Here is a 14,996-nt window from a genome sequence, read left to right as displayed (position 1 = left end):
CCTAGGGTCTAACCTCCCAAAATGATGAACAATGTATCTAATCAGATCTCCTTGTTTTTCCATCTTGTTGTCAGTTACCATCGGCATCAATTTATCATAATATTTAGCAAGATAAAAGTGTCCATCTTCCCATTCTGGCAAGAAAACCGTAACATCCTGCAACAAAATAAAAAACAGATAATCACTTTTGAGGGGATGCTAAATTTAAAACTAAGAAATAAAACGGTAACAAAAAAAAAGATTCTCAAGAAACTTGTTCTAGTTACCTTTGTGTAAAGCACATGCACAAAAGTATTAACCGTAACTTTGTAGCTCCAAAATCTTAATATTGCCTCAAGTTAAATGCTTGTAGGAAAAAATGTGGGACATATATCAGAAAAGAAATAACTTAGCAAGTGGCACATCCATTCTCTAATTACACTGGCTTGTTTCCAGTGCCAATATTTAGACAGTAGAGAATTCTAAGGCTTAGTATTTTAATATAATCAATCGAAATTTCATTAGTTTCCATTATTTCATACATCTGTTAGATTTTTCTCTAAATGACTGTTACAGAAGTATTTTAATTAGTAAGCAGCAGTAAGTATTAACAGTATCAAATGCCAAAACTCGGATAGGAGACATACTACTTTTAAGGAAGTATAAAGATCTGCATCTACTACTAGTTTAGTAGGTAATATTAATCAATGCCAACCAAGTATTTCACTGGCATAGCAAGATGAAGCAGTGTAGTGCTGCGTTGTTGAAGAAAAACATACCAGTTGCTTCTTTTCGTAGTCCTTCAGAGATTGGAAGCATATTTAAAGCACAGTTTTAAGTCACTACCAGAGAGAGAGGCAACACTGAAGAGTAGTGTAATGTGTCATCAAGTTATCTTGCTGTCTATTTAGAATAGCCTACATTTTAGTGAGAAATTCTAATTTGTGCATGCATAAGAAAAAAGCCATGCTCCTGGAATTTTTATTTTTATTTTTTTACTTTAAAAGAGTTATATTAGGTATTCTTAGCTCCCACTGCTGGAAATTGTAGACTTCCCTGTACTGACATGTTATATTACAGCCAATTCAGGTAGTTAAATATTTACAAGAACTACTTCCCTCTTACACATTGATACCATTTAATCCCATTGATGTTATCCTTGGTTGACATCATCAGGAGCATAATGATAGTTTACTTGAGGGATATATTATTATTATTATTTTTCAAAACTACTGTCTTGTTAACACTACTATATCAAATTACCTTATACTTTTTCATAACTGCATTGCTTTCAAAGTTCGCAGTTTCTTCCATAAATCTGCCCACTAGCAGCATTGCCCGACCGTGGATGAGCTGATTTTTGGTATTGCACGGTGCTTTATTTTCAGGGAAACATAATTCAACTCCCTTCTGGAGAACAATGAGTGCTTGATGAACCTCACCCTGAGGGAAAGAGGAAAACGTTTTATATACTTTAAATAAGAGAGATGTAAAACTTTTATCTTACAGTCATTATTAAGGCAAAGCTATGTCCCTGAGCATGTTCTAGACCATTCTGGTTGTGGTAACTGAGTATACTACTGACTTCAAACGCTTCTTATATTCCCTTGTTATCTCAGCATTGTTGTCCCTTTAGGTTTACCGCAATAATTGCTCCCATGTTTGCTGCCTACCTCTATTAAGGTATGGAAAGGTCTACTATTAAGATAATTTAAATTTGCCTGGCCTGCTTTGACAGAGGCAGGTAATCCACCAGTTTTATACCTAGCTGCCAGAAAAGTCAACAGATACAGAAAAGCGCTGACTAGCAGTTGGAGGTAAACTGCTGTGGCTCAACTTCAATCAGAATGTTTTGATAGTCCCAGTTGACATTTTTTGGTTTACATATACTGATTGTGCGCCTTTTTTTCTTGAAGAAAACTAAAGAGTATTTTCTTGCATGTAAGAAAGTAAGTTCCATTTTTATTTTCTTTACCTTGGACCACAGCCACTTTGCTCTTTCTATGTAAAGTTCTGAGAGTGTAGATTCCCCAGCATTCAGAAGAGCATTATACGCAGTCTGGTGATGACCAGCTTTTCTTGCAACTCTGGCACTCTGGAGCCAACACTGACCAACAAGCTCACTGTAATCCTGGCTGCAGAGGTATTTTTGCAGAAAATGAAAAATTTCAGTCATGAATGCTACTTTACAATCTGAAGTAAATAACACAATGTGTTGAAACACAAATAAAATTTCTCAATAATCTATATACTACATAGCAATCATTTAAAATTATTTGTAATACATCTGTTTCACCTTTTTTCCATTTAGGCCAAGAAACAAATACTCTTTCCCCTTGTTTCTCCCTTATCTTTCCTACAGACATCACTTTTCCCTTCTGTTTTGACGGTATGCAATACTGGAGAGGACTACTTTTGTCTACAATATAAGTTTTCAGAGTTTTATCTTCTTTCTTCTAACATGCATATGGAAAACCAGAATATTACCGAGAATACAATGTAGACAAGAAATAGTCATGTTCTCACCTTTTACTGAGACTAAGCAAAGCCCTTCTCAGTGCTAAAATGGGTTCTTTGGCTCTGTAAGAGTTTTGGGTCATTTCAATACGAGCACACCAATTCAAAGAATCTCTACTGTGGTCACCATTTGGTTGCTGAAACATGGGTCCAATACTATGTTCCAACTCACACAGCATATGCAACCTGTGTCAGCAACATAAATGCAAAAAAAAATGTTAAAAATTGACTGCTGTTTGAGATGTACGCAAGTTTTACACAGCTTTTGCCATTTTCTTTCTAAAAGCTGGCCATGTAAGTAATTTCAAATAGTAGGACTTCTAAAAGCAAAAATGCAGCAAAACCAAACACACAAAATCAAGGATTTGTAAACAATTAGTTAGTTTCTCACTATTCATTTACTAAGCTGCTGAACACAGAGACAGTGAAGATCACTTGGAAAGGAAGCCAATCCTTAGAAAGTGTATTTTTATATGTTACTTTTAGCAGTAATTCCTCAAAAAGTCTGATATTTTCAGCAAATACCATTTTAGAGGCAATATATTGTTACTTAAACACCCCCTTTACAATAAACTTATTCCATATATTTAAAAATACCATTATTATTAGCTGTCACTGTACAGCCGCAAAGCTGAGCACTTATAAATGCCTAAGTTCTGATTTGCAGAGTCTAAGTCTAGTGGGTATATCTGATAGAGAAGCAGTGACTGTTTGAAGGCTTTCCAGTAGCCCAGATCAACAGCTAAATCAAACTATTTTGAAACACTTCTTTCTCAATACTCAAATTCCATTTCCTAAATAACAATGAAAAAATTACCAACGCAAAATAGAACTAAGAAGTAATTAAGAAATATATACTTCAACTGGCTAGTTTCATGCAGTAGCTTACCATAAGGATACATTTACAGTGCATAGGAAGCATTAAGACTTTTTCACTAAAAAAGGCTATTCACTTGTTAGTCTACTACAGCCAACTTCAAAATTTATTAAAAAAGAAAAAGTAAAACTACTGAAAGGGATGGGTTTCAATTTTTACAGCTTTTTGTTGATAAAAGAAGGGAGTGCTTCTATGCCACCATACGGATTGAAAGCAATGCTCTTAAAGTAGTAAGGCCAGTAACTCCGTTAACTTAAGTATGGAATTAAATTGTTGAAACTTGCTTGATGATTTTGAAAGACGATATCCAACAGTTTTATTGTGAATATTTTTCATGAGGGATAAGTATAAATTCCTAATTAATCAAAGATTTCCAGTTGGCCAACTATAACAACAACCAAAAAAAAAGAAAAAAAAAGAGAGGTGACAGAAAATGCACATTGGTACCATTTTTTATGGAAATGGAAAATTCTTGCTGCTGCATACTTGGTTATGTGATTCTGGGTTTGAAGGTAGTGACATGAAAGTCAGAAACCTGATAATATGTTCGTATCCTCGCTGATAGGATCCTCTTTCAAAGCTTGCTGCAGAAAGGGGTACAATCTGTTCTGCTCGAACAACCTTGAGTGTTTCATAAAAATCTGCTTCATTTTTCTTCTTGGCTGATAATAATAAATGTCCTAGTCTGACGCTCCAAGTAGTAGACTTCACATCTTTGGGGAGAAAAGAAAGCCTCTCAAACTCTGTTTCTTAAAGCAGCTTAATCCGCACATACTAATTTGTCTTAACATAGTGCTGGAAAGATAAGGTTTTTCTCAGAACTAATTAACTGAATTTTAGAAATACTGTATAATTCCACCCCACAATCTACCCTCCAAAACAAACACAGAAGAAATTTGGCCTTACACTCTCTTGAAATTTTTTACTCAAAGACTACACAGTTTACAATCAAACACATTTGTGAAAAGTCTAGAAGACTGTTAGAACCAACCCTCTCCCCAGCAAAACCTAAAATTAAAAAATTACAGTAGCTGACCTTTGATTCAAGATGATCAGACTCGTACAGAAATGCAAGGAACTATTCATATTTTGATATCATGATAACTTACCTGAAGCCAAATAATTTTCCAGTAAATCCCATCGTGACAGTTTCCAGGCTGCTTCCACTCTGTAAGTGTTCAATTCAGAAATCCATTCAGATCTGTTAAAAGAAAACGAAGGCATTAAAAGCCTATGCTGAAACTCAATTTATTTCCTTTCCCCCCTCAGTATGTTAGTTCTGTATTATATTAGCAAATGTTCTTTATATAAAACTTCTCTTATTTGAAAAGAAGCAACATAAGCTTCAATATAAGCTTTCATAAAATTCAATAAAACCAAGTGATATGCCTTGATAACAAATAATAGCTGTACAACTTGATTCCACAAATTCAATTTCTGACTAGTGTATTTAACTTCTATGGCACATTAAAAAAATTACCACGGAATAGTTTGGGTTGGAAGGGAGCTTTAAAGGTCATCTAGTCCAAACCCCTACAGTAAGCAGGGACATCTTAACTAGATCACGTTGCTCAGAGCCTCATCAAGCCTGGCCTTGAATGTTCCCAGGGATGGGGCATCTACCATCTCTCTGGGCAACCTGTGCCAGTGTCTCACCACCCTCATTGTACAAAATATCTTCCTTACATGTGGTCTAAATCTGCTCTCTTTTAGTTTAAAACCATCACCCCTTGTCCATCTTTCAATCCATTTACCCTATTAGGCTACAGAATAGCTATGGAACAAGTAACATGCAAGACAATGAATGAAAGATTCTATTTAACAAATTAAACCACGTATTAACACTGCACACAGTGCAGAGTAGTACTAACACTTCTGAAAGTCTTGAAATATATTTATACACAAAGCCCTTAAAAGTTTCCTAGTTTCACATGGCTAATGGGATATGCTTGATAAGCCTCAAATGCTTGATAGTGCAGGAAAAATGGCTACTGAGACAGAGTTGTAACACAAGAGCTTCATATTACTCAAATAAACGTTGTATTAGGTGCTGATAGTACCTGTTTGCAAGCACTCCATTGACTTGAGTAATTACAGTAGATAACTGACCAAGGCCTAACATGGACTTCACTACACCATGATAATGAATAATCTAGAAATAGAGAAAAAAAACCAAACAACAAATGAAAAAACTACACACATACATTCATGAAATTCATGGCAGTCTGAAGAAGGAAAGATATCCATTTGGATGCTTTTTATAAGGCGAAAAGGCATAACCATTTGCATCATAAGCTAAACGAACACTCAAAATTTAAAAAGTCTACGATTACCAAAGAACTTAAATCACCATAGGCAATTTTTGAAACGCGCCTCACCACAAGTGTAGTTTGATGATTTATTAATACCCATATCAGAGCTGTGAAAAAAAATTTGATTTAAAGAAATGAAGAACAACAAGAAGGAAAAAGTCACAGGAAGGAAATAACCCCAAAACCCAAAGCAATTTCACTCTTCATAAAAATGTTTTCCATGCTCTGGGAATGAAGTAGGGCCATCAATATACCTGTTATCAGCTGTGTTAGATAACCTCTGCTTCACAGGGAAGTGCAAGAAACCACAGGGATATCCTAGCCTGGGAAACTTTTTACCAATTTCCATTAGAAGAGTATTTCAAATATAGAAAAGGTAATACATGTCTTCAACTTGCTTTCTGCATTTACCGTCACATCTCTGGATATTCACTTTGGCATATGAAAAGCACGATGGTTTTCCAGTACTGCTTAGCTTTACAGTAACTTATATGTTCCAAATAAAGGAAGGGAAAGGGGAACGGAAGACAAATATTTATGTTTTCTTTAATCAATTTCCAATTGCTCTTATATTATGAACATTTTCCCTGGAAGTCAATAATCAAAAAAAGTAAGTCAGAATTACTTTGAATACAACCTGTGGTAACTTGCTTTAATAGTTCTTTTGGCATGTACCAGTACTCATGAATACTTAAGCAATCCAATTCCAGGCCTTCCCAAGCAAAGGCCTGGGCATAAGCACCCAACTATTAACCCAAGCGTGCAAATTACATTATAAACCAAATAAGAGATTGGTTTCAGTTCAGAAGTCACTTCCAAGAGCAATAATTATTCAGCAACTGCCACAGTAAACTCCTATGTTCCCATTTTACTTAAATATCTTGAAGAGGTATTTTTGGCTTGGTCTTTGGTTAGTTAAGAAGATTTTAAAAAATAATATATTTTTATATATATATTTAAAAAAATAAAAGTAAAAATTGCCCTGTATTTACCTGATCAGGTTCCAGTTGGATAGCCCTGTCATAACAGGCTGTCGCATCTCTTAACAAGCCAATACTTTCATGTTCTAAGATTTGTTCTTTGAGAGATGGTTCTGCTTTCCGAATTGCACTCACTCCAGCTACTCCATCTGGCTCATGCATAGCAGCATACAATTTCTTTATTCAAACAGAATTGGAAATGGACATTAAAAATAACTTGAAGACAACAAGTGGATATTTTACACATAACATGCTCAGAATCACGCATTTTCTTGAAAATGGAGAACAAACTACTCTGTAGGACTTCTTGGCATTAAGCTTTCACAGAAAATGTCAGTTTTGCTGGGCTACTTGAGCCCTACTTTTGCTTAGTATACTGTAATACTCATGATCTCATAGTATAGAAAGAATGACACATCAAGTTACCTAAAACAATCTGTATAAAGGGCAAAATAAATATCCTATTATTACATTACAAAGTTGTATAATATGAAGCTGAAGATTACTTAAGGTGGAAAATCAACACACTAAGTTTCTCAAATTTGAAATGTCACTGAGGAATATAAACCATAAGGAACCATAAACAGGCTCATCCCACAGGTTAAATACTTCTTGAAAATAATTTAAATTATTTTCGACACCTTTAGCATTAGCTCTTTCTCTACTTTAGAATAAGCCACTTAGCTTTCCTTCAAATGTTTTGGCTTTTTTTTTTTTTTTTTTTTAGAGTTGGCTGTGTTTTCTCTGAGAAAAGGCACAGAGTTAACTAAAAGCAATAAATGCTATACTTTCAACAAAATCACATTTAACTCTTTTCAGGATTTTTCAGTCTTTCACTATACACTAGATACCTACTCCCTTCTTTTCATATAGGAAGCATGCCAAGGAAAGGGAAGTACTAAATATTGCTGAAAGGCAGACAACTAAACACTTGTATCCAAAAACAAGAGCCTGACTACATCTTTTCTTCTTCCCATCTCAAAGAAGAATTTGACAAAGCTTAATTCATCTATATCTATTTTAAAATTAAACAAACAAAAAACAGTAAGAACTTCAGAACCTGAAGAAATCCAAGATGCTCCTGAATATTTTGTTTCTTCTCTGTGATGAATGATTCAAAGTGCATCACAGCCCTTGTGTACGCCTTGGAGCGAAAGGAAGCCACAGCTAGCGTATCCTGAGGTATGAGGTCTAGAAAACGTGTCACATTTTGGTATTCTCCATAGTCCTCACTTGATGCTATAGAAAAAAAAATTAAAAAAAGATTTAAAGAGTCTGTCCATTGAGGTTTCATTTATAAGAATTACCTTATGCATAAAGATTCAGCTATTGCATAAAGATTTCACAATTTAGTGAGATAATCTGACTAATTTAAGAAAACGTTTTTCTCTTCTGTCAACAACGATTTATTTAAAACAATACTGGTGAACTTCCTACACCTTGCAAGACAGCATACAATATGTTAAACTGAACCTTTAGAAAACTACCAAGAAAACAACATTACATTTTTTAATTTTTAATCAGCATTTCTTACAATAGGTATCCAAAACAATAGGTTTGGGGTGGGAGGGGATGGAAATCACAATACGATAGTAAGAAATTTATAAAGCAGACTAACATGGTAACACTGCATTCTTAAATGGTTATAACGTAAAGTGGCAAATTTAAATACTTATTTGAATAATGCAAATGCCACTTTAAATAAAATAAGCATCACTCACTTTTTAGATCACCTCTCTCTTTGCTAGACTTGCCAGTATTTTTCTCAGCAATAAGCACTTGAAACTTATGTCTAGCCCACTGAGTTAGATGATCAAGCATGGAGAACACCGTCTGTGTGCTCAGCTGACTTAGATCAGAGGCACTGTCTTCAAGTCTCCTAGCAGACTGGTCATCGTGTTTCAGAACAGCCATAATCTCCACGTAAACCTACACAAACATCAATATGATAAAAGGCAGAAGAGCCACACAGGCATCAAAATAGTAGGAGAAAGCAATTAACACAAAAATCAAACTAAAATAATAGATATCTCAATTGTATATTTTTATAATTTTTGGGCTTATTTGCAAGCTTTGTTTTTATCCCATCTTAAGAGGAAGAAATGGCAGACCAAGTAGCAGTTGTTGTCAGTAGCTTCCATACAGGGAGAAAGCCTTTGAAAAGCAAACCCTTGGATTCAGAATAACCATCACAATTCCTAGAACTTTAGGTTTCAAAACGCAACAAATGCTACTGTTCTTGTGCTGCAAATACAATACTTCCAGATTTGATAAAAGTCATCTACTGGCTACCAGATCACAGATCTACTTTTTGCTTATATTTAAGTAAATACCATGTTGAAAAACCTGCTGCCTGTTTTAGACTGCAGAATATGAATTAACATACATAACAGATGCTTACTGTGGACGTACTAGTTCACACAAGAAAAATCATCACGTACCTCTACGCACCCACAAGGTATCTTAGATGTGAAATTTCAGATTAATAGAATTTAAGTAGTATTTTTCAGTCTCTTCAACTTCTGCTAAAGCAAACTGAATGAAAGCAGACCGGATGATTCTTTTCTCTCCTATCCCTGCTTTGCTACAAGACATCTAGGAACCGTGCTCTGCACTAATCTTGTAGCTAAACTGTTTTTCCACTTAAATTTAAAGTGTATGCAAGGGAGAGAAAAAGTTATGGGTCTGCATTCTTGGAAGTATTCAAGTTCAATTTATTCCTTGTCTGTGTTGAACTCTCTTCCTCTTTGTAAAACTCCAGATCTTGATGCTACTGCAGTCATAATTAACTGCCTAATATCTTGTCCCTACTGAAGAAATACACAGAAATCCACAGAAGAGCAGCTCAACACAAACTTTTATGAGTATATTCAAAACTCTGGCAGAAAATGTATGTTATTAATACAGGAGAAGGAGTTTAACACCTATACAATTTGTTCATGTAGTTCTACAGTAATTCTGCACAGCTGAACAGCTCTTGGGGAGAACAGCTCCTGAACATTCCTATGAAGAATGCTACCTTTATATACATCTCACCTCTTGTTGATCCTCTTGACTGCATCCCAACAAAACATATACAAGGATGTGTGGAAGCAGATAAATTGTCACTTTATAGTCATTCTTCATCATAATACTGCAGCAATCAAAAACTTTTCTGGCAAGATCATGCCGCACCTATAGAAAAAATATTAACTCCAGGAAAAGGATCATTACAAAAGGGCAAATGCCTGAACAATTAATAGGTTTCTTTTTATTGACAAATAAAATTATTTGATGGAGTAGAATTTGTAAGATACTTGCATCCCACAGAAGGTTTATCAGACCTAAACCTGCAACAGGGATGCCAGACAGAAGCTGCTATTACATGTGTCAGTTGCTGAGATCACAAAAAGACAGGCAAGCATTGCTTACATGTTCCACTTCTCTATGTTTTCTACACCACTGTGAACTTGCACTGCCCATAGAAAAAAACCTTAAGGCCCAGAGTCTACTACTGCACTCAGTCTCCCTTCTGCCCTTAAAAGCCTGCAAAGAGTAGGCATTCATGAAGACATTCAATTCTTCTGTCTGAAACAGAGGACACTGTAGCTACTGAGCTATTGTGACTAAATTAACTTCTTGAAGTGGTTAATTTAGAAGTGAAACTTTCAGTGGGTCACTTATACGTTGGAAAGGAAGAAAGAGACAAGTACTTTTTATTGTACTGAGACTGCGGAGCTATGATGAAATGAAAGAAATCTTTCAGAAATTGAGAAGGTAAATTTGAGGTTTTCCAGAAGCATTCCAGATGCTTTTCAGGAGCATTTGTCAGTGCCTTCAGCTATACAGAATTCTCTGGACAAGGGCAAAACTTCCTAGACTCCTGGCTTTGACATTCCCTGTGAAGCCTATCCAAAAAGCAAAAGCGCTGGGGAAGGCAAGGTGCATGGCTACCTTGATGACGCAAAAAGTCTTCAGGTACGTGCTTTAGCAGGCCTATAGGGAATAGGCATATTCCCCCATCCATCTCTGGCTTTAAGAAACCAAAATGTGGTTCAAGAACTGTGTTGTATACACCAATATAGAGAGCAGATTATTCTCTTACCTTTGTTATAAGATAACCTGCCCAAGTTGCTGACCATTCTGCAAAATTATCACCTAATTTGCTTAAGTAAATTGGCTTCTTCATCTTAGACCAATTTACAGCCTTTTGGTAACTCTTGTACCTGTAATTTTGAAATATCCATTTAATAAAACTAACTTTTTAATTTAATTTAATAAAAAACAATAGCACGTTGTTAATTATGAAATTCCCTAACTGGAATCATATTAGGTTTCATCTTCTGAATCTTTTAAAAAAGAATTAAGAGAATACTTTCAGTAGTCAACATATTTTATTATAGAGCTTCTTAAAACGAAACATGAAATACAAACAAGCTAACATGTTACCAGAATTTTTAAGTATACTTCAAAGTGCTGTTCAAATCAGTCTTACAAAATGCAGTTTGATAAATATTTGAGTACTATGTTTTTGACAGGAAAACCCCAGGACATATATGAAAGCCAAGAAATGTCAAAAAGTTTATCTTCTAAAAAGGTAAAGCTTATCACAGATAAGTACGATTGTCTTCATGAAGAAACAGAAAGGCAACATTGTTGATTATTTCAAATTAAGGTGCATACAGCATTTGAAGTTTTCTTCACATTATTTCTATCATTAACTCCACAAAATAAAAACTCAAATTAAAATCCAATGAGCTCCTCCTACATCTAAAAACAGTAGCAGTAAAGGGATATTAACGGATTTGAGTACAAACTCAAATCCTAGTGAGAATTTTTAGATATGAAAGAAAACAGAAATGAAAGTATAAGACAATGCTCTAGGGACAAACAGGCAGGTCTGAGCAACATCAGAGCTCAGAATTTTGCTTGTTAAGATTTATTGAGAATTATGTTCAAGGAAGTGTTAATTCAGCTTTACATAGAAAGACCTTATTTGAATTTTGTATATAAACATATCACTCTTCACAGAAGAGGAACAGTCAGAAAAACGAGTGAAGTTATTGCTAGGCTGGAGAACAAAAAAAGTTTTCAAAGCTGTTATGAAAATAAGTTACTTAAGTTGTCATATACCGTGTATTTAAGTGAGGTTCCAAGATCTCCTGCACGTGCTCAGGAAACCTCCTCCAAAGCCTGGAGCCTGGGCAGTCTGTGTTTGTCTCTCTACAGTCATAGATAGATAGTAATTCCTGAAAAGGCATGGTTTACATGACCAAGTTAGCACTGAAAATATTTCATGACCACAGTAGAAATAAAACCTGGTGTATATACAGAAGTAATGAAATAGAAGTTACAGAATATTTAATTCCAAAATTGTAACTGCAAAAATTTCATCCAACATTGTTAATTGCCTATTACTAGGCAGTGGTGATTTCAACTAACTGTTGATTCCCCAGATTCTCCAATTGGTGTTTGGACCACGTTATCCCATATTCTTCACATCTGACGATAAACCAGGACTAGAAATTAGTCTGGTTCCCCATAAGCTTTCTTATTCCGCTGACTACATGGGGCTACTTATTTTCTCCTGGAGCAAAGAATTGTCCTGAGGTTTTCACAAAGATATTAAACAACAACAAACAAAAAAACCAAACCAATCAACCAGGCTCATTTTCAGTTGCTTCTTAAAAGTGTAAGCAGAAATCCTCCTAGGAATACTTAGTGCTTTTCACTTCTGCCTATGGAACCCGCACCATTTCTAAGTTTCAGGATTACTCCTTGAATCACTATATATGGACTATTAGTTAACTCTGAAATATCAGATCTCTCCTGAAATGTCAAGACACAAAAGCAAGATGATCTTGTATTTGACAACTCTCCAGAACTCTAAATAAGCACTAAGGAGTTTAAAAACATAATAAAAAAATCACTATCCTGAATAACCTTTTACCTTGTAATTTAAAGCTGTATAGGATGAACTTTCAAATACTTAAACATGTACTTCAAAATGTACATTTATATTGCATAATTCTGTATTCAGTGTAATAGGAAATAATTTGTGAAGAAAAAATAGGACCTAATCATGTATCTTACCTGAATTGCATATGCTGCAGAATCCTGAGCACGAACATTATCAGCGTAAGCAAGGAATGCTCTGGTCAGTTCCATTAATAATCCATAGGCAAAATTTGGATCCTCCACACCAGCCTCAATCACAAACAGAATGCCAGTTTAATTAAAACAAACAGAGCAATAGCTGTATATTTAATCTCCAAATGATCACTTTGAAGCCTGATTCTAAACTGTTTCAGATGAGAAAGCAAGTATAGATGCTCAAAAGGTCTAAAGATAAGAGGTTTTCTACTCCCAAGTACTTTAAAAAAAAACCCTTAATGCTAAACAAAACACTACAGCAACACGTCTTACCACAAACGTGAAGTGTTTTCCCTGAGTTTCACTTGTTGAAAAATCAAGCCTGCCAGGATCTATGGCTCCCAGTTCACCTAAACATTCTCCACAAAGTAGACGGGCTTGAGAATTTGCATCCTGGCAGCCGATTAGAAGTACAGTTACCAACTGGGAGATGACTGGCTCCACTGTTTCACTGTCTGTTACATACTTTATCAATTTTTCCTATGAAGTTGAAAAATAAAGATGAATTATGATGAATTATTCTATAACCATGTTTATGGTAAATAATCTCAGAAATTTTCCATCTATAACTCATTCTTCGTATTTCATTTACCTGTGACTTTAGGTTAGTGATTCAAATACTATCATTCCGTAACTATAGCCCAATCGCCCTAAATTGCTTGTTACCCTCGGAAGGACTAAACAAATTAATATGAATGAGGGATTTGGGCCTCAATTAATAATGCTGTCGTGGCTAATATTTTATTTCATTATCATACACCTCTCTACTAACTTCATTTTCTTTCCCTGTCTTACTGAGAACCTCTCTTCTTTTCTACATAATCTTTTTCACTTATCTGTCCCTTTTCTTGATGTGTTCTGATATTTTCTTCAAATTTCTTTCATGCAGCTGTTGTCATACCTTCTGGTTTCGCTCCCATTTGTATCCTTATTATTTCCTATTTGTTGACCATTTCTTCACTCTCAGTCTTACAAAGCCCAGAGTTTCAAGTCCTTTAATCAATGCCCATCACGTTAATTGGACTTCTTTTCTTTTTCATTTTGGCCCAGCTTTTATTCCCCAGCTCCACATTTAGTACAAATACAGAATTTTTTTCTCTTAATAATGTGAAGATGCTTGCCATTGTTACGTTTAATGAAAACTGAAACCACAGCCAACATATCAGAGCAAATAGTTCCACAAGCTGTGGAACTAATTAAGTTTGATTTGTCTCAATTATTTTGCTAGACTTCTAACAAAGCAAGACATGGCAAGATTTTGCTGACCTGAGCTGCAAGAATTACCGATTGGCCTGGAATATAAACAATGATTGTTTGTTCTCTTAGCTAGGATTTTTTCTAATTTCTGACTGAAGAGTGTCACACAATCTTTAGCTACTACGGGGACAGATTTTTTTAATATAGGTCACATACAGCCCTCTGGGCTAATAACCACACAGATTTGTGAAGCAGTACCTTTGGGACTTGCACATGGCTATAAAGTTGTTTCATATTTTTTGAGGGTAGAAGGCAAAGAAGGAAGAGAAAAAAAAAATCCAAATGTGTGAGACAGTCACACATATCGATTCTTTCAGCTGTAACACTCACAAAAATGCTGGCTTTAATGTGTTAGTCTCCTAACGCAAAAGCCATACATGTTCTAACAGTCAAGACCACACAATAGATTGCCGAAATGGACTTTTTAGATACATCTTTCCTCAGAGTTGAGAAAAATAACAAATATACCACTAGCCTTGCTGAATCGGCATCACACAGATTAGGATTTGAAAGTCCTCTTACAAGGAAACATGATGAAAAAGAATCCCTTCTCCCCATTACATTAAGCTAGCTTAATAAATTGAGGAGAACAACACAGTTCATGTGAACACCCAGTAACAGTAATGAGTTACAGGTTGTTCATCCAGATGCTACTTTGATTATGTTTAATGCTACTGAAAGAGATTTTCTATACCTGATTTCTATATAATGTTTCTTTCAAGCTGGTAAGTGCATGAATACGAACGTCCACATTCTCATGCTGAATAGCTCTCATAGACAGCTGAAGTGTTGTCTGCAAGTCAGTGCTTTTGGAGGACTCCTGAACAAGACATGACATAAGAAGTTCAAGTTAAATAAAACAGGAACGTGGTTAAGCAGCATCTCAAAGAACACAAGTGAGAACACACAAACAACTACCTTTCTGGCTACGTTCTCATCTAT

At 35.2% G+C, this 14,996-nt stretch overlaps 1 protein-coding gene across 2 annotated transcripts in view; it reads right to left on the bottom strand.

The window, feature by feature from the left end:
* The window catches only part of ATR (ATR serine/threonine kinase), a 42,101-nt gene that overhangs the window by 9,545 nt on the left and 17,560 nt on the right, over positions 1-14,996 (bottom strand). The window contains exons 21-36 of one of the 2 annotated variants that reach the window (XM_063337816.1): positions 14,749-14,874; positions 13,071-13,277; positions 12,738-12,851; positions 11,778-11,893; positions 10,750-10,870; positions 9,702-9,839; positions 8,387-8,594; positions 7,726-7,904; positions 6,678-6,842; positions 5,434-5,525; positions 4,483-4,574; positions 3,909-4,086; positions 2,506-2,682; positions 1,955-2,114; positions 1,243-1,422; positions 14-156 (exon numbers count right to left, since the gene is read on the bottom strand). In XM_063337816.1, the coding sequence (XP_063193886.1) occupies positions 14-156; positions 1,243-1,422; positions 1,955-2,114; positions 2,506-2,682; positions 3,909-4,086; positions 4,483-4,574; positions 5,434-5,525; positions 6,678-6,842; positions 7,726-7,904; positions 8,387-8,594; positions 9,702-9,839; positions 10,750-10,870; positions 11,778-11,893; positions 12,738-12,851; positions 13,071-13,277; positions 14,749-14,874 (2,396 nt within the window). The remainder of the gene's footprint in view (positions 1-13; positions 157-1,242; positions 1,423-1,954; positions 2,115-2,505; positions 2,683-3,908; positions 4,087-4,482; positions 4,575-5,433; positions 5,526-6,677; positions 6,843-7,725; positions 7,905-8,386; positions 8,595-9,701; positions 9,840-10,749; positions 10,871-11,777; positions 11,894-12,737; positions 12,852-13,070; positions 13,278-14,748; positions 14,875-14,996) is intronic. The other variant, XM_063337817.1, reaches the window with a different exon arrangement.

This window comes from Chroicocephalus ridibundus, chromosome 6 (genome assembly GCF_963924245.1).
Source record: "Chroicocephalus ridibundus chromosome 6, bChrRid1.1, whole genome shotgun sequence".
Taxonomy (NCBI): Eukaryota; Metazoa; Chordata; class Aves; order Charadriiformes; family Laridae; genus Chroicocephalus; species Chroicocephalus ridibundus.
The sequence above is the reverse complement of the archived record's forward strand: the minus strand, read 5'-3'. Positions and strand labels throughout refer to the sequence as shown.